This window comes from Rhincodon typus, chromosome 3 (assembly GCF_021869965.1).
Source record: "Rhincodon typus isolate 14 chromosome 3, sRhiTyp1.1, whole genome shotgun sequence".
NCBI classification, from domain to species: Eukaryota; Metazoa; Chordata; class Chondrichthyes; order Orectolobiformes; family Rhincodontidae; genus Rhincodon; species Rhincodon typus.
Genome location: NC_063334.1, coordinates 127528518 through 127548025, shown reverse-complemented (window position 1 = coordinate 127548025; position 19508 = coordinate 127528518). Strand labels below are relative to the sequence as shown.

The following is a 19508-nucleotide window of genomic DNA, read 5'->3' as shown; positions in this document are numbered from 1 at the left end:
GGAGCTGGTGATTACTACGTCATTACCTATTGAATGTTAGCTGGAAAATCTCAAAGCACTTGCTTGTTCTGCTCGAGCACTATTCCGTGATATCCCCCAGGATATCTGCAATTTCACATCCAAATCCCATCCTCAACGACATTATTTGGTGTTAATTCTTAAATGTATGTGACCTCACCATCACTTCTCTTGACTCTTCCACTGTTGCTTTTTATTAATTCATAACCTGTGGTCCTAGATTCATACAGTGCAGAAAAGGCCCTATGGCCCATCAAGTCTGCACCAAAAATAACTACAACTAAAGGTATCCTAATCTCAAGTTCCTGTACTTGTCCCATATCCGTGGTCATCACTGGCTGGGCCAGCATCTACTGCCCTTGACAATGTGGTGACACATTGAAATTCATCTCTTTTGTCCATGTTTGAACCAAGGCCGTAATGAGGTCAGGAGCTGAGTGGCCCTGGCGGAACCCAAACTGGGCATCACTGAGCAGGTTATTGCTGAGCAGGTGCTGCTTGATAGCGCTGTTACTGACACCTTCCATCACTTTACTGATGATCGAGAGGAGACTGATCGGGCAGTAATTGGCCGGGTTGGATTTGTCCTGCTTTTTGTGTATAAGGCATACCCAAGCAAATTTCCATATTGTAAAGTAGATGCCAGTGTTGTGACTGTGTACTGGAACAGCTTGGCTAAGGGAGCGGCAAGTTCTGGAACATAAGTCTTCAGTACTGTTGCCGGAATGTTGTCAGTGCCCACTGCCTTTGCAATGTTTCTTGATATCTTCGACTTAGAAATTAAAAAGATATCTGCAGGCAGTATCAGATGCACAGAGTTCTTGAAATTGAAACACTTTGTAGTATTAGCAGGCAAACCAGCATTTTTACCAAGACAGCAGATTTTTGAATTTAGCCAATTAATTTAAACTAGGCCCTAGATATCAAAACCCAATTAAATTTACATCTAATGGTTTTGACAACCTAGGACTAATCTTATTCTAAGAAATTAATAGGTCTTCAAGGGTTTAAAAGAAGAAGGCATTTGAAAATCGGCGTGAGGGTCAACTGTCATCTGCTAAGAGAACAGCTCTCGGCTACAGAAGAATCAATCACGGGTTCTCACAGAATTCTCTAAGCTCTCAGAAAACCATCAGCTAAAGGTACAAGAGGCACTCTTATTTAATATTCTTGACATAAGAATTCAACAGAGAAAGGTGTTTCTGAGGATCAGCGGAGAGAGCGCGGAGCATTCTGGAAGACTTATCCTGGCTGTAATTTTGAGAGACCTGAGTTTTAATTTTTTTTTATTAGTTTGGATTATAAAAGTGGGACTTCTATTTATTAGAACAGCATACCATTAGAATTTTGTTTATTTGGGAATAGTTAGTAGTTAAGGGGGAATTGTTTGGTTTGTTAGTAGTTCTGTTAATTTGTTTACTGTTACAGTTAGATAAATAAATTGTTACTTGTTGACTATAAAGTTAGTATCAGGGATTTCTTTCATTTAACCACTCCTTTATAACAGATTGGTGGTGGGGGTAGGGGGGGGGGGGGGTCAGTGGTGAGAGGCAGGTTATACTACTTTTCACACTTCCTTTAACAAATTACGAGGTAAAGTGAGCTTCTCTGGGTTGTTTCAGTTTTATTTATCAGAGAGGGGTCGACCTCTCCTTCATAACACGCTGGACCGTTGGAGGAGGCCAAAATGGATCATCCACTCAGCACTTCTGGCTGAAGATTGCTGCAACAGCTTCAGCCTTCTCTTTCACACAGATGTGCTGGGCTCTTACATTATTGAGGATGGGGATATTTTTGAAGTCTCCTCCTCCAGTGAGTTGCTTAATTGTCTACAACCACTCACGACTGGATGTGGCTTAACTATGTATGTTAGATCTGACCTGTTGGTTGTGGGATTGCTTAACTCTGTCTGTCATTTGCTGCTTAGCTTCTTGATCAGCAAGGGGATCAAGTATGGGGAGAAGGCTGGAGAATGGGGTTTGGAAGCTTATCAGCCGTGATCGAATGGTACAGCAGACTAGATGGGCCAAATAGCCTAATTCTGTTCCTATACCTTCTGGTCTTTACTGTTTGGCACGGAAATAATCCTTCACCAGGTTGACACCTCATTTTTAGGTATGCCTGGTATTGCTCCTGGCACACGACTGTCCACCCCCTCTCACTGCTTATCTGACACCCAGTAGTGGGATGAGCAGATCATTCCTACCATTAAACATTGGGAATGCCAAAGATATCGTTTTCAATGCTTGCCTCAAACTCCCTACACCCTGGTAATCAACTCCATCCTTCTGCGCAGCAACAGTCTAACACTAAACCAACCAGCTCACTAATATCAGATGTGCCTTTGACCCCACATTTGTGCCATCTCTCAGACCGTCGATTTCCACCTCTCCATCTTCACCCCTATCCCAGCTGTTGTGCTGCTGAAACGCTCATTCAGACATTCATCACCTTTAGATTCAGAATCACAAAATGCCAACAGTGCAAATAGAGGCTATTCAGTCCATCAAATTTTCATTGACCCTCCAAAGGGTACCCACCCCTCCCTCATCTCTATAACGCCATATTTACCAATTAGGGATGGGCACTAAATGCTGGCCTACTCAGCGACACCCTCATCCCATGAATGAATTTTTTTTAAAAAATGGAGACAGAATGGTGGTAGGAGGCTGTTTGTGTGACTGGAGCCCGGTGTGCAGTGGTGTATCACAGGGATCAGTGCTGGGTCCCTTACTGTTTGTGATATTCATAAACAATGGAGATGGGAACGTGGGAGGGATGTTAAGTAAGTTTGTGGATGACACAAAGATTCGCCAGGTGGTCAACAATAATGAGGAAGGTGTTAGATTACAGGAGAACATAAATGGATTGGTCAGATGAGCAGATCAGTGGTAGGTGGAATTTATCCCTGATAAATGTGATGAGATGCACTTTGGAAGAAGGAACAAGACAAGGGAGTACTCAATGAATGACAAGACACTAGAAAGCTCAGAGGAACAGAGTGATCTTGATGTGTTTGTTCACTGATCCCTGAAGGTGACAGGACTGGTTAATAGGATAGTTAAGAAGGTGTAGGGGACACTTACCGTTATCAGTCATTGCATAGATTATAACAGCAGGGAGGTTATAGTGGAGCTGTACAGGACTTTGGTTAGGCCACAGCTGGGGCACTGCGTGCCGTTGTGGTCATCTCAGTATAGGAAGGATGTGATACCCCTGGAGAGGGTGCAGAGGGAGATTCATAAGACCATAAGACATAGGAGCATAAATTAGGTCATTTGGCCCATCGAGTCTGCTCCGCCATTCAATCATGGCTGATAAGTTCCTCAACCCCATTCTCCTGCTTTCTCCCTGTAACCCTTGATCCCCTTGATAATCAAGAACCTATCTATCTCAGTCTTAAATGTACTCAATGACCTGGCGTCCACAGCCCTCTGTGGCAGTTAAATCCATATATTCACTCCTCTCTGGCTGAAGAAGTTTCTCCTTATCTCTGTTCTAAAAGGTCTTCCCTTTACTCTAAGGCTGTGCCCTCTTCCCGACATCCACTTTGTCCAGGCCATTGAGTACTTTGAAAGTTTCAATTAGATCCCCCCTCGTCCTTCTAAACTCCAATGAGTATAGTTCCAGAGTCCTCAAACGTTCCTCATATGTTAAGCTTTCCATTCCTGGGACCATTCTCGTGAACCTCCTCTGAGCCCGCTCCAGGGCCAGTACATCCCTCCTGAGATATGGGGCCCAAAAGTGCGCACAATACTCCAAATGTGGCCTGAGCAGCGCCTTATAAAGCCTCAGTAGTACATCCCTGCTTTTATATTCAAGTCCTCTCAAAATAAATGCCAACATTGCATTTGCCTTCCTGATTACTGACTCAACCTGCAAGTTTACCTTGAGAGAATCCTGGACTAGAACTCCCAAGTCTCTTTGCACTTCAGACTTCTGAATTTTCTCCCCATTTAGAAAATAGTCCATACCTCTATTCTTCTTACCAAAGTGCATGACCTCACACTTTCCCAAGCTGTACTCCATCTGCCACTCTTTGCCCACCAGGATGTTGCCTGGGATGGAGCAGGTTGGCGATGGAGGGGGGCTGGATAAGCTCAGGTTGTTTTCTTTGGATCATAGAAGGTTGAGAGGGCACCTGACAGAGGGGTACAGGATTATGAGGGGCATGGACAAGGGGATAGAAAGCAGCAGTTCCCTTAGTCACGGGGTCAATAACAAGGGGGTATAATATTAGGGTGAAGGGCAGGACGTTTAAAGGGGATTTGAGGAAATAATTGGTCTGCATAGGAGGATAGTTGAGGCAGGAAACCTCAACTTTTAAAAAAGCATGTGACGAGCCCTTGAAACACTCAAGATGATAAGCCAAGTGCTAGAAAGTGGGATTGGTATTGAAAAAATGTCATATACTTGATGGGCCAAAAGACCTCTTCAGTGATATATGACTCTAGGACCTGAAAATGTGCAGAGCTACAGGATGACATGAGTGAAAGGGATTAATGGAGTTGTTTTCATTGAGTCAGCAGAGATATGCTCCCATTCTGTGCGGTAGCAGTTCTGACACTCTCTCTAATCTCCTCTTGCCAGTGCAGCAATGAGACAGGGATTCTCACACTAAACCCGCCTTCTCACCTATAGACAGAAGATCCTCCACTTCCTGATAGGCCAATTTATTAATGTTGTAGGACCTGGGAGGAGAGAAAGGCAGTCAGTCATGTGCTGCAGCAGTCTCAAAGCCTCTTCCTAAAACCGCACCCTTCCCCACCTTGCATCTCCTCCCCGACATATCCTCCCCACACCTCCTCCCGTACACGCCTTTAGCCCCGCACATACATTTTCCTCCTTTACCTCCCTAACCACCCCAAAGGCCATTGGCAGTCAACACATTGCTGCAATGAAGAGGGTTGCCTTGTTAGTGGACAGGCTGGGTCTGTATCCATTGGAGTTTAGAATAAGAAATTAGCTTCAGATCCAAGGAGACTTGACAGTGTGAATGCTGAAAGGGCTTTTCCCCATGACAGAAAAACCAGGACAAGGGGAAAGCTTTCAAAGTATTTCCAACTTAAGACGGAGATGAAGACAATGTTCTTCTCTCAGGGTGTTATTCTGTGCAATTCTCTTTCCCAGAGGCCAGTGGAGGCTGAGGCATGTATTTGAGATTGAAATCAATTTTTGCATCAAAGTTTACTGTAGACAGAAAGAAAAGTTGAACTGAGGCTACAAGCAGTTCAGCCATAATCTTACTGAATGGCACCACAGGCTCGAAATCAAAACATAAAAACATAGAAACAGTCAGAGGCTATTCAGTCCATCAAGCCCACTCTGCCATTCAACATGGTCACAGTAAATCCTCTGTGAACACCATACTCCCACTCTCTCCCTTAACCCTAACCGTTGGCACCTTTAGCTTCTAGAAATCTATTTCATACTTAAAACATATTCAGCGATTTGCCTCCACAGCTTTCTGTAGCAAAGAATTCCACTACCCTTGGAGTGAAGACATTTTTCATCATCTCAGTTCAAAATGGCCTCCCATGTATCCCGAGACCATGACCCTTTGTTCTGGACCCCTCAGTCAGGGGAAACATCATCACTATCTCCACTATGTCCAGCCGTGTCAGAATTTTATATTTTTGAATCAATTTGCCCTCAGATCCTTCTAAATTCTAGTGAAACAGGATCAATCATACCAATCTCTGCTGATACAATAATCCTGCCATTCCTGGTATCAGCTGAGTTAACTTTCACTTGAAACGTTGGAAATCCAAATACGTTACATCTATTATTGGTCCCTCATTATCAACTCTGCTTGTCATATTCACAGATTTAATAAATTTGTCCAACGTGATTTTGCTTTCACAAAACCATCCTGACTCTGTTTGATTGCATTCTTTACTAAAAGTCCTGCTATTTCTTCCTTATCAGTGGACTCATGCACTTCCCTAGTGACATGATGTTAGGCCCACAGTAACTAGTAATTAGCACTATAACTAGCCTATAGTATTCTGCTCTATCTCCCAAACATCTTTGACAGGGGCATCACATTAACAGTTTTCCAATCCACTGGGACCTTCTCGGAATGCAGGTAGTTTTGGGATATTTTGACCAATGCATCCACTATCTCTGCAGTTCTGTCCTTTAAAAACCCTTGGATGCAGGACACTGGGTCCTGGCAACTAGGCTGCCTTCAATCCCAAGAGTTTTTCCAAATAGTTTGTCCCTGGTCACACAGACTGTTACAAGAGCTTTTCTCCATTAGCACCTCACTTATTTGATATCTTTGGGATGTTCATAGTTTATGTCACATGAAGACCAATGCAAAATATTGGTTTAAATTATCTGCCACTTCCTTGTTCCCCGTTATCAACTTTCTAGCCACATTCTCCAAGGGTCCCACACTCACCTTAGCTACTGTCTTTTTTTATATAGCAGTGCAAGCTCTTGCTTTTGCTTCTATATTTCTTGCTAATTTATTTTCATAATTAATTCTCTCATTCATCATCTACGGCGGAAGTTAGTTTGGATTTCCAGCAGCATTTGCGTCCAATACAGATTCATGGAGGCAGCTGCATTGGTGAGGTTGGGTCCGGTATGGAGACCCTGTGGCATCTGCAACGGCTACACTGGCGAGGGTGGGTCTGAAGCTGACTCATGGCGGTAGCAGTGTCAAGTTTGGGCTGGCACAGTATGTATCAGCATTGGTGGTGTCTGCATTGTTGACTCATACTGGGGAGGGCATCAGTGGAGGTGAGACAGTGCTGAAGGGAGACCACTTTCATTCCAGTAACAGTGACGCAGCAAAGGGGACTCATGCCTGGCTACCAGGCCCACGGCGGAGCATGTAAAAGAAGGACTATAAAATTGGACACTTACTTTACTTCTTAATTTTCCTGCCTTTATATTCCATGTTTTGGTTTATTTTTGTATTTTAAGATGGCGCCGGTGAATCGCGATACTATACACTATACAATGCTTTTCATTGTATTTTCTAACAAAATACGCGTGACAATAAATAAATCAAAAATAAATCCAAGTAACTTCTGCAGTGTGCTTCTGCTTATATTTTCTACCCCCTTCCTGTTATACTTACATTATTGATCAATTCTTCACTATCTAGCACATTTGCTCTCTCGTTTCCACTGACTATTTAAAAATGCTCTTCAGCTGAAGCCGACCCCCTCCCCAAATACTCGGTTTAGAAACCCCACCTCCAATCCTACTTATACAATGCACTATGATACCGGTCCCAGTGTTGTGTAAAGACCATATCTTTTTATTTCTCTGTATTTTTGACTGCGGACTGAATTAGGAAAAGGACTGTTTTAAATAAAACAAAGGACTATGAAAAGGATTGCTGTGCTTATTACTCCCTGACCCTCACTGTAAGCACTGTTTACAAAGCTGCTGGTTCAGGCAGTGGGGAAGGTCTTGTTTGCAGCCAATCTGGAGCCAAGGTATCAATGGAGTTTCAGACAGCAACAAGTAGCTGATTGGTCTTGTGACCAGACATCGACAGAAGCCTTTTGCCAATAACAGTGTGACTGGCTTCTGGGTAGCTAAACAGCTTGGAGCTATGAATGTTCAGGTCAGATACCAATCGGATCTCAGAATCAGAATCCCTACAATGCAGATTGAAGCCACCAGCCCACTGTGTCTGCTCTGACACTCTGAAGAGCATCTCACCCAGGCTCATTGTTCCCCATATTCGTGCATTTCCCATGACTAACCTATCTTGCCTGTACATCCCTAGACGCGACAGGGCAATTTAGCTTGGCCAATCCGCTATGACCCGCACATTTTTTGTGCTGTGGGTGGAAGCCAGAACACCCAGAAACCCACACAAACAAGGGGAGAATGTGCAAACACCACCCAAGCAGTGTGGTCCTTTGAGGGAGGAGTCAATTTTACTCTGCAGTAAATGTATCTCAAGCATGAAGCCAGCCAGTTTGACCTCATCAGTGCTGCAAGTTTTAACTAACAAACCAGAGAAGTTTATAAATGTGAACCAGTCAGCATGTGTCTCCCGCAAACAAGTGAACGTACACGTAGAAAGAAGATGGAGAAATAATGTTCTTATCAGCAAATGGATTGACCCTGTGGAGAAGGACACACACCAGTCTTCCTGGTCTTTCCATCTGCTTCAGACACCCATTTTATTCTCTCTATACATGTTTGTAGAGGAGGAGTTTTTAATGGGTTAAAGTTTTAACTATTCTGGGAATAGTGAGCCTTGATTTCTACTCCAGTGAAGCATGACAACGGTTCAAGTTAGAGTTCCTCCCAACAGAACAGCTCTCTCTTTTCCCAGTATTAGTGCCAGGGCCCATGAATCGTAACTCATTTCTCCTAGATCAAATGTTTGAGTCACACATTTACTTTTCTAATCTTATTTACCCCATATCAATTTGCTCATGGCTTTGGAGATTATAACTTTTGTGGTTCTGACTTTGAATTGAGCTGTTCATAATCTCTTAGCAGAACCTTTTGCTTAGTCCTAATGTCCTTGGTATGATCATGGACCACAACTTAATCCCTCATCGCCCACTCCAAGGTCTTATCCAGCACAAAAGAGATGCCCTGAACCTTGGTACCAGATAGGTAATACAGCTTTCAGGACTTTGTGCCACAAACAACAGATAGAAACTATTCTATCCCCTATTACAGTAATAGGGTCATACGGCATGGAAACAGACCTTCTGTCAAACCGTTCCAGGCCGAACATAATCCCAAACTAAACTAGTCCCACCTACCTGCTCCTGGCCCATATCCCTCCAACCTTTCCTATTCATGCACTTATTGAAATGTCTTTTAAACGTTGTGGCTGCACTCACATCCACCACTTCCTCTGGACATTCATTTCACACATGAACCACCTTCTATGTAAAAAATTTGCCCGTCATGTCTTTTTTAAATCTATCTCCCCCCACCTTTAAAATGTGCCCCCTTGTCTTGAAATCCCAACTCTCTCTATATATCTAATTATTTTATATCCTTCTATAAGGTCATCTCTCGACCTCCTATGTCCCACTGAAACATGTCCCAGCCTATCCAGCTTTTCTTTTTAACTCAAACCTTCCCTAACCAGCAACATCCTGGTAAATCTCTCTGAACCCTCTCCAGCTTAATAATATCCTTCCTATAACTGGGTGACCAGAACTGGACACAATATTCTAGAAATGACCTCACCAATGTCCTGCACAACCTGAACGTGATTTCCCAACTCCTATACTCAAAGGGCTGAGCAATGAAGGGAAGCATGCCTCTTTAATCACCCTATCTATATGTGACACAAACTCCAAAGAATTATGTGCCTGCACCTCTAGGTCCTTCTGTTCTACAACACTATCCAAGGCCCTACAATTAATTATATAAGTCCCACCCTTGTTTGTTGTACCAAAATGTAATACCTCACATTTATCCAAATTGAATTCCATCTGCCATTTTTCAGCCCATTGATCCATTTGATCAAGATCCCTTTGCAGTCTTAGAAGACTGTCTGCACTGTCTACTATGCCACTAATTTTGGTGTTGTCTGCAAATTTACTAACCATGCCTTCTATATGCTCATCCAAATCATTTATATAAATGACAAACAAGACAGGACCCAGAACCAGTTCCTGTGGAACACCGCTGATGACAGTCCTCCATTCCAAAATGCAACCCTCCACCACCATTCTCTGTCTCCAGCTACTAAGCCAATTACATATCCAATTGGCAAGCTCACCCTGAATTCCACGTGACCTAACTTTACTAATTGGTCTACCATACAGAACCTTGTCGAAGGCTTTATTAAAGTCCAAGTAAATGACTTCTACTGCTGTGCCCTCATCAATCTTTTTGGTAAGTTCCTCAAAAAATTCAAAAGTTTGTGAGATATAGCCTTTCTATTCTATTTCATTAATGTGAATGTTAACATAAGAACAATAAGAATCAGGAGCAGGAGCAGAAGTCGAAGTAGAAGTAGAAGGAGGTCATCTAGCCCTTCAAGCCCGCTCCGCCATTCAATAAGATCATGACTAATCTTTTCACAGCCTCAGCTCCACTTACCCACCCCGTCACTATAACCCTTATTTCCTTTACTGTTCAAAAAATTATCTTAGCTTTAAAAACATTCAATGAGGAAGCCTCGACTACTTCACTGGGCAGGGAATTCCACAGATTCAAAACCCTTTGGGTGAAGAAGTTCCTTGTCAATTCAGTCCTAAATCTGCTCCCCCTAATTTTCAGGCTATGCCCTCTTGTTCTAGTTTCACTCGTCAGTGGAAACATCCTCCCTGCTTCTATCTTATCTATTCCCTTCATAATTTTATATGTTTCTATAAGATCCCTCCCTCATTTTTCTAAATTCCAATGAATATAATCCCAGTCTACTCATTCTCTCCTCATAAGCCAACCCACTTAATTCCAGAATTAACCTAGTGAACTTAATCTGCACGCCCTCCAGTGCCAGTACATCCTTTCTCAAGTAAGGAGACCGGAACTGCGAGCAGTACCCCGCTGTAACATAATCTCCCTGCTTTTAAACTCCATCCCTCTAGTAATGAAGGACAACATTCCATTTGCCTTCTTAATTACCTGCTGCACCTGCAAACCAACCTTCTGTGATTCATGCACAAGGACACCCAGGTGTCTCTGCACAGCAACCTGCTCAATTTTTCACTATTTAAGTAATATTCTTTTTACTGTTAATCCTACCAAAATGGATGATTTCACATTTATCTCCATAGAATTCTATCTGCCAGACGTTCGCCCACTCACTTAAATTATCTACATCCCTCTGCAAATTTTCAGAGACCTCTGCACACTTTGCTCTACCACTCACCTTAGTATCATTCGCAAACTTTGACACACCACACTTAGTCCCCAACTCCAAATCGTCTATGTAAATTGTAAACAAATACGGTCATAGAATCCTTACAGTGTGGAAACAGGCCCAACTAGTCCACACTGACCCTAAGAGCATCGCACCCAGACCCATCCCCCAACAGCCCACTTAATCTACACATCCCTAAACACTATGGGAAATTTAGCATGGCCAATCCACCTAACCTGCACATCTTTGGACTGTGGGAGGAAACCAGAGCACCCAGAGGAAACCCATGCAGAGACGGGGAGAATGTGCAAACTCCACACAGACAGTAGCTCGAGGGTGGAATCGAACCTGGGTCCCTGGCGCTGTAAGGCAACAGTGCTAACCACTGAGCCACCGTGCCAGTCCTAACACTGATCCCTGAGGCACACTACTAGTCACTGATTGCCAACCACAGAAGCACTCATTTATCCCCACTCTTTGCTTCCTGTTAGTTAACGAATCCTTGATCCATGCCAATACCTGACTGAATTTGAAGTACTTAATCTGCCAGGTGTGACCACCTCGTGAAACAAGGTGTCCGGGTACTACTACTCCCAGATGTGCTGTAGTGTTTGAAGCTCAGATTCCAGCTCATCAACTCTGCACTGAAGTTCCTCGAGCAACCAACAGTTGCTACAGATGTGGTCACTGCAGCTCGCAATGGGAACTACCAACTCCCACACCGTACAACTACAGCACATCACCAGCCCAGCCATCTCCACTTAGTTAATTACCTTATTAATTTATATAAATTTATTAATTGGTTAATTTATTAATACTTCTTTGCTGTGTTCTTTTTCAAATTTTGCGCAGATTTCCTACCAGCCAATCTGGTCACAGCTTCCTGGTGACATCACGCCAGTTTTTTTATATCATAGCTACATTGTGCCCAGTGCTCAGTTAGTTTTATACTCAGTCTGTGCTGCTGCTCCACCCTCTGAGTGCTTCCTGCAGACTGTCATAACTTCCCCTGATTTACAACAACAGGCCAATTGAAAGGAACACGAAGAAATATCCACCAATCACCTGTTTTCCTGTGACCTCTCACTTCATCTCTGACAGGTAGAAACTGGTTGAAGGGGCTCTCTGCTGCCTGTTTATATCTCCCAGCATCACCGCACTCTGCACACAGGTCCACACTTCTCTTTATGAAGCTGTTCCCATGCACTCTTCCACTGTTGCTGAAGCTGCTGATCCCTCTGTCTTATTGTTTTGAAGCACAAGTTCTTCTTCTCTCTCGCTCTTTTAGGTGCTGGTGACTCCTTCCTGGTCCTTCTCTCTCCCAGTCCTATATTAGAATGTATGGAGGACTGGCTAATGGAAGACAGGTCAGACAAAGAGAACATTTTCAGGATGGCAACCTGTAACTAGCGGTGTGCCACAGAGATCAGTGCTGGGGCCACAATTATTTACAAGATATATCAGTGACTTGGATGAAGAAAATGAATGGACTATAGCCATGTTAGTGGATGACACTAACGTAGGTGGGAAGGCATTTCAGTGCAGACTCATGGAGGCAGTGACTGAGGTGAGTTTAGGCCCAGTATGAGACCAGTGGCATCAGTGAGGTGGGCTCAGAACAAACTGTTGGCAGCAGCAGAGTCGAGTTTAGGCTGATGTGGGACCCAGCGGCGGCTGCACTGGTGAGGACCAACAAGCACTTATGGTGGCAGCAGTACCAGTGGAGGCAAGATGGCACCGGAGACTGGCAACTCTTGTTCCAGCAGTGTGGCAAGCGACTCGTGGCTGAGCACTTCACAAGGAGGACAGTAAAGTTGAACTTTATTTTCTGCCTTCATAGTCTATGTTTTGGGTTTTTTTCCTGTGTTTTAAGATGGTGCTGGAGAGTGGCAACACTTTACAACACTTTACACTGTATTTTGTAACAAAATACACGTGACAATAAATAAATAAATAAATAAAGTGGTGAAGAGTCTGCAGGGGGTGATAAATGGGTTAAGCATGTGGGGAATACTTGTGAGATGGAATGTAATGTGGAAATAATGTCGCTGGGTCAAAATCCTGCAATTCCCTCCTCAAGGGCATTGTGAGTCAACCCATGGACTGCAGCAGTTCAAAGCAGCAGCTCACTATCACCTTCTGAAGGCAACTAGGGAAGGGCAATAAATGCTAGCCAGCCAGTGACACCCACATCCCACAAGTGAACAGAAAATGTTCTGCACTTTGGCAGGAAGACTGGAGGAGCTGAACATTATTTAAATGGGGAAAACTGCAGAAAGCCACAGGAGAGGAATTTGAGGATTCCCAGGCATAAATCACAAAAACTAGCATCCAATGTAAAAGGAAAGGCAAATTATATCAGTCTTACTTCAAAGGAAATGGAGTATAAAAGCAAGGAATCCTGTTAAAACTATGCAAGGAATTAGTCAGATCTCAGCTGGAACACTTGAAAGATATTTTGGCATTGGAGGTAGTCCAGAGAAGGTTCACTTGGCTGTTGCTAGATATGGATCAATTTTCTTCTGAGGAGAGGTTGAGTAGATTGGAGTCATTGGAATTTAGAAGAATGAGTGATGGCCTTACTGTAATGAGATTGTTAGGGAGCTTGACAGGATAGATGAGGAAAGGTGGTTTCCCCTTGTGGGAGAGTCTACGACCAGAGGATATAAACTCAGAATAAGGGGTCACCCATTTAAAACAGAAATGAGGAGGAATTTTTTCTCAGAGGGTTGTAAATCAGTGGAATTGTTTACCACAGAGGGTTGTCGAGGCTGTGTCATTCAGTATCTTCAAAGCTGACAGAGATTGAGTTTTAATCAGCAAGGAAGTCAAGAGTTTTGGTGAAAAGACAGGAAAGTGGAGTTGAGGATTATCAGATCACCCATGATCTCATTGAATTGCAGAGTGAACTTGATGTGTTGAATGGGTAACAGTATGTCCCTGTTAGGGTAAAGGGAAAAACTGGCAACTGTAGGGATCACTGGCTGACTAGGGATATTGAGGCTCTGGTCAGGAAAAGGAGGCACACCAATGTTTTAAGCTATCAGGTTCAAGTGAATCCCCAAATGACTATAAAAAGTGTAGGAGCACACTTAAGAGGGAAATCAGGACAGCAAAAAGAGGGTATAAGATGAAGCCTGGTTCGGCCACATCTGGAATATTGTCCAGTTTTGGTCGCCTCATTACAGGAAAGATGTGGAAGGCGTTGGAAAAGGTGCAGAGGAGATTTACCAGGATGTTGCCTGGAATGGAGGGAAGGTCTTACGAGGAAAGGTTGAGAGAGCTAAGGCTTTTCTCTTTAGAACAATGAAGGATGAGAGGTGACTTGATAGAGGTGTTCAAAACGATCAGAGGTATAGATAGGGTGGATAACCAGAGACTTTTTCCTAGGGTGGAGGTAGCTATTACGAGGGGGGATAGTTTTAAAGTGAGTGGAGGTAGATATAGGGGAGACATCACAGGTAGGTTCTTTACTCAGAGAGCGGTCGGGGCATGGAATGCATTGCCGGAGAGGGTAGTGGAGTCGGCCTCATTAGGGGCAGTTAAGCGGCTATTAGATAGGCATATGGATGATAGTATAAAGGTAGGGGTGGAGGTTAGATAGGCCTTAGGATTAGGGTAAAAGTTCAGCACAACATCGTGCGCTGAAGGGCCTGTACTGTGCTGTACTGTTCTATCTGACAGATAAGGTTAAAGATAATCCCAAGAGGTTCTGTAGCTATATTAAGAGTAAAGGGATGGCTAGGGAAAGAGAGAATAGGTCCCCTTAAAGATCAGCATGGCTGTCTATATGTGAAGCCACAGGAGATTGGGAAGATTTTTAATGAATATTTCTCCTTAGTGTTTACTGAGGAAAGAATCATAGATACTAAGGAAATAAGGGAAACAAGTGGAGATGTTTTGGACTGCATAAACATTAGCAGAGACGAGGTGTTTGTAGCATTAAAGCGCATTAAGGTGGATAAATCCCCTGGGCCTGATCAAGTTCATCCTCGGATGTTGTGGGAGGCTAGGGAAGAAATTGCAGAGGGCCTTGCAGAGATTTTTGCTTCATCTTTAGCCACTGGTGAAGTTCCAGAACACTGGAGAGTGGCTAATGTTGTTCCATTGTTTAAGAAAGGTAGCAAAGGCAAGCCTGGGAACTACAGGCCAGTGAGGCTGACATCAGTGGTAGGCAAGTTATTGGAGAGGATACTGAGGAACAGGATCAACCAACATTTGGAGGTCAAGGTCTGGTTAGGGACAGTAAGCATGGCTTTGTGCACGGGAAGTCATGTCTGACAAATCTTTTAGAGTTTACTCAAAGAGTAGTAAGGGCGTGGAATGCCCTGCCTGCAAAAATAGTAGACTCGCCAACTTTAAGGGCATTTAAATGGTCATTGGATAAACATATGGATGATAATGGAATAGTTTAGGTTAGATGGGCTTCAGACTGGTTTCACAGGTCGGCGCAACATCGAGGGCCGAAGGGCCTGTACTGCGCTGTAATGTTCTATGTTCTATGTTTTTCGAACAGGTAACTAAGAGGATAGATGAGGGTAGAGCACAGGATGTTGCCTACACGGACTTTAGTAAGGCCTTTGACAAGGTCCCACACAGCAGGCTAGTCATGAAGGTTAGGTCACATGGGATCCAGGGAGAGCTAGCTAATTGGATTCAAAGTTGGCTTGATGGCAGGAAGCAGAGGATGATGGTTGAAGGGTGTTTTTCGGACTGGAGGCCTGTGATTAGTGCTGTGCCACAGGGGTCGGTGCTGGGACCTGAATTGTTTGTTATTTACATAAATGATCTGGATATGAATGTACAAGGCATGACTGGTAAGTTTGTGGATGATACAAAATTAGGAGGTATCGTTGATAGTGAGGAAGGCTATCAAAAATTACAGAGGGATCTTGATCAGATGGAGAAGTGGGCTGAGGGTTAGCAAATGCAATTCAATACAGACATGTGTGAGATGTTGCACTTTGGAAAGTCAAACCAAAGTAGGACTTATACAGTAAATGGTAAGGTCCTGGGGAGTGTTGTGGAACAGAGGGAGCGAGGAGTACAAATACATAGTTTGTTGAAAGCAGCGTCACAGGTAGACAGGGTGGTGAGGAAGGCATTTAGCATGCTGGCCTTCATCGGTCAAGGCATTGAGTATAGGAGTTGGGATGTTATGTTACAGTTGTATAAGTCATTGGTGATGCTGCAATTTGAGTATTGTGTACAGTTTTGGTCACCCTGTTACAGGAAAGACATCGTTAAAGTGGAAAATGTGCAAAGAAGATTTACGAGGACATTACCAGGATTAGTAGGCCCGAGTTATAGGGAGAGGTTGACCAGGACAGGACTATTCCTTGGAACGTAAGGGAATGAGGGGTGACCATATTGAGGTATATAAGATCAGGAGGGGCACAGATAGGATGAATGCATATCGTCTTTTTCTGAGGGATGGGGAATTGAAAACTAGAGGGCATAGGTTTAAGGTGAGAGGGGAAAGATTTAAGGAGACCTGAGGGGCAACTTCTTCACACAGAGAGTGGTACGTATATGGAATGGGCTGCCAGAGAAAGTGGTTGAGGCAGGTACGATAAAAATTATTTGGATAGATACATGGATGGGAAAGATTTAGAGGGATATGGACCAAATACGAACAATCAGAACTAGCTGAGTGGGCACCTTGGGCCAGTTTGGGCTGAAGGGCCTGTTTCCATGTTGTATTACTCTATGACTCTACTCAATCCCTAGTTGCCCACTTGCTCCTTTTATATTTATGTGATTTTCCTTAATCCTGTTTGCCAAAGACGTATCCTGGCCCCTTTTACGCCCTTCTAATTCCTTGTCTAAATTCTTTCCTGCTGTCTTTGCATTCTTTAAGAGTTCTGTCTGTTTTAAGTTTCCTAAACCTTATGTATGCATCCTTTTTCTTTTTGACCAAGCTCACAATTTCTCTTGTCGTCCAAGGTTTCTGAACCATGCCATCCGTATCGTTCATTTTCACAGGAACATGCCAGTCTGAAGTCTAATCAACTGGCCTTTAAAAGATTCCCACTCACCAGACGTGGACTTACCCCCAAACAGCTGCTGCCCAATTTACACTCCCCAGTTCCTGCCTAATATTGAGGTAGTTAGCCTTTCCCCAATTTAATACTTACACCCAAGGATTACTCTTGCTCTATCCATAAGTAACTTAAAACTTACAGAAGTATGGTCATTGTTCCTGAAATGCTCCCCCACTGAAACTTCGATCAGCTGGCTGGGTTCAGAATGGCCCCTTGCCTGGTTATATGATTTACACATTATTTGTTTAAAAAAAAAACACCCTAGACACACCTAACAAAGTTCCCCGACCATCCATGTCCCAGGTACTAAGTCAGTCCCCAAGTCCCAGTCAACATAGGGGAAGTTAAAATCACCCAACACAACAACCCTGTTGTTTTCACTTTTTTCCATAACCTGTCTACATATCCATTCCTCTATTTCCCCAATGGCTGTAGAAAAATCCCAAAGTGATGACACCCTTCCTATTCCTGAGTTGTGCCCATTTAGCCTTGCTGGATGAGCCTTCTAAAGTGTCCTCCTGTGATATTTGCCCTTATCAGTAACGCAACTGTTCCCTGCTCTTTTACATCCTTCTCTATCTCATCCGATACATCTAAATCCTGGAATGTTAAGTTGCCAGTCTTGTCCCTCTCTCAACTGTGTCTGTAATAGCTACATCACAGTTACATATTAATCCAAATAAACTTCTCTAAAATCGCTTCCAAGGCTTTTTACAACATCTCACCACTCCTGGTCCTAGCGATTTTTGTGCCATCAACTAACTTGGAAACATTACATTAGATTCCCTAATTTAAACTGTTGTCATATATTGTAATTAGTGGGGTCCAAGCAATGATCCCAGAGGTATCCCATTTATCACTGCTTCCAATATGATAAAAACCCTTTATTCTGACTCTCTGTCCGCTATCAATGCTCAATCCATGCCAGTACATTAATCCCCATTGTCACTGAGAATTAACAGTTACTTTCCTTACTCTTACTGGTCCTTGTGTACCATTCGCTGAAGATAAACATGCAGGTGCAGCAGGGGGTAAAGAAGACAAATAGTACATTGGCCTTTGTTGCAAGAGGTTTCGAGTACAGGAGCAGGGATGTGTTGTTGCAGTCATACAGGGCCTTGGTAAGACCACACCTGGATGATTGTGAGATAGTAAGAACTGCCAATGCCGGTGTCAGAGATAACACACTTTCAGAAGGGTCTTCTGAAGAAGGGTCCTGACCCAAAACGTCAACTTTCCTGTTCCTCTGAAGCTGCCTGGCCTGCTATGTTCCTCCAGCTCCACACTGTTATCTCCTGGAATATTGTGTGCAGTTTTGGTCTTCTTTTCTGAGGAAGGATGCTCTTGCTTTCGAGGGAGTGCAGCGAAGGTTTACCAGGCTGATTCCGGGGATGGCAGCACTGATGTATGAAGAGAGATTTTGCTAGAGTTCAGACAAATGAGGGGGTTCTCATAGAGACTTATAAACTTCTAACAGGACTGGACAGGGTAGATGCAGGGAGGATGTTCCTGATGGTGGTTGTGTCCAGAACCAGGGGTCACAGTCTGAGGATTCAGAATAGGCGATTTAGGATGGAGATGAGGTTACATTTCTTCACCCAAAGAGTGGTGAGCCTGTGGAATTCATTACCACAGGAAGCAGTTGATGCCAAAACATTGAATGTATTCAAGAGGCGACTAGATTTGGCACTTGGGTCAAATGGGATCAAAGGTTATGGGGAGGAAGCAGGATGAGGCTATTGAGTTGGACAATCAGCCATGATTGTGAAGAATGGCGGAGCAGGCTTGAAGGGCCAAATGGCCTCCTCCTGCTCTGATCTTTAATATTTCTTTGTTCCTTTTCCTTTTTAAACACCTGCAGATACTCTTCCAATCTGTTTTTACATTTGCAGCTTACTACCCTCTCCCGATTAACCTGATTAGTCTTTCTCCTTCTTTATTTACATTCAGTCCAATCATTTGTCCTGCCACTCAGCTTTGCAAAATGATCTGCTTTTTCAATTTTGATGCTTTAACTTCAATACTTATCCATGAATTGGATTTTCTCTTTGCAGCAGGAATATTCCCTTAAATGTCTATCACTGTATCTCTGCTGCTCCATCCCTAGCCTATTTATCCCAGGTTACTTCCATTAGCTCAGCCTTCATGCCCACACATGCCCTTATTTAAGATTTAAATACTAGTCCTTGAACCACTTCTCCCTTTCAAACATTGCCTGAACATCCCATCATACTCTGGTTGCTGCTACTTAGTCTGTGGTTAACTAATACTGTCTTATGTCACCCCTCATTGGGCGAATGTGATAGAAATCAAGCTCCATTATTCCCAAAGCTGTAACAAAAATGATTTTAAAAAGACTACAAAATTTCCTAATTTACTACTTATTGCATGCAATTAAACTTTAGCTGCAAACAAACAATTATCAACCATCAGCTTATAACGGTACTAATTAAAACTGTAACCCCCTTATAAGCTCCACCTACATGCACACACAGACAGACATAAACAGGAACTCAAGAACGTGTGCTATGGGCAGAGGGCTAGTCTGGGAAGGCAATTCAGTGGTCCCTGTTCACAGAGTTTGCTGAGATTCTTGTGCTAGTCAGAACACTGCTTCTTGGTCTTCCTTC

The 19508-nt window shown here is 43.4% G+C and overlaps 1 protein-coding gene across 6 annotated transcripts in view; it reads right to left on the bottom strand.

The window, feature by feature from the left end:
- nadk2 (NAD kinase 2, mitochondrial) overlaps positions 1 to 19508 on the bottom strand; it is a 153674-nt gene that overhangs the window by 13660 nt on the left and 120506 nt on the right. For 4 of the 6 annotated variants that reach the window (XM_048595268.1, XM_048595270.1, XM_048595269.1 and 1 more), the window contains one exon: positions 4654 to 4709. In XM_048595268.1, coding sequence (XP_048451225.1) covers positions 4654 to 4709 — 56 coding nt within the window. Of the gene's footprint in view, positions 1 to 4653; positions 4710 to 11899; positions 12188 to 19508 lie in introns of all 6 variants that reach the window. The other 2 variants (XR_007261791.1, XR_007261792.1) reach the window with 1 other exon arrangement.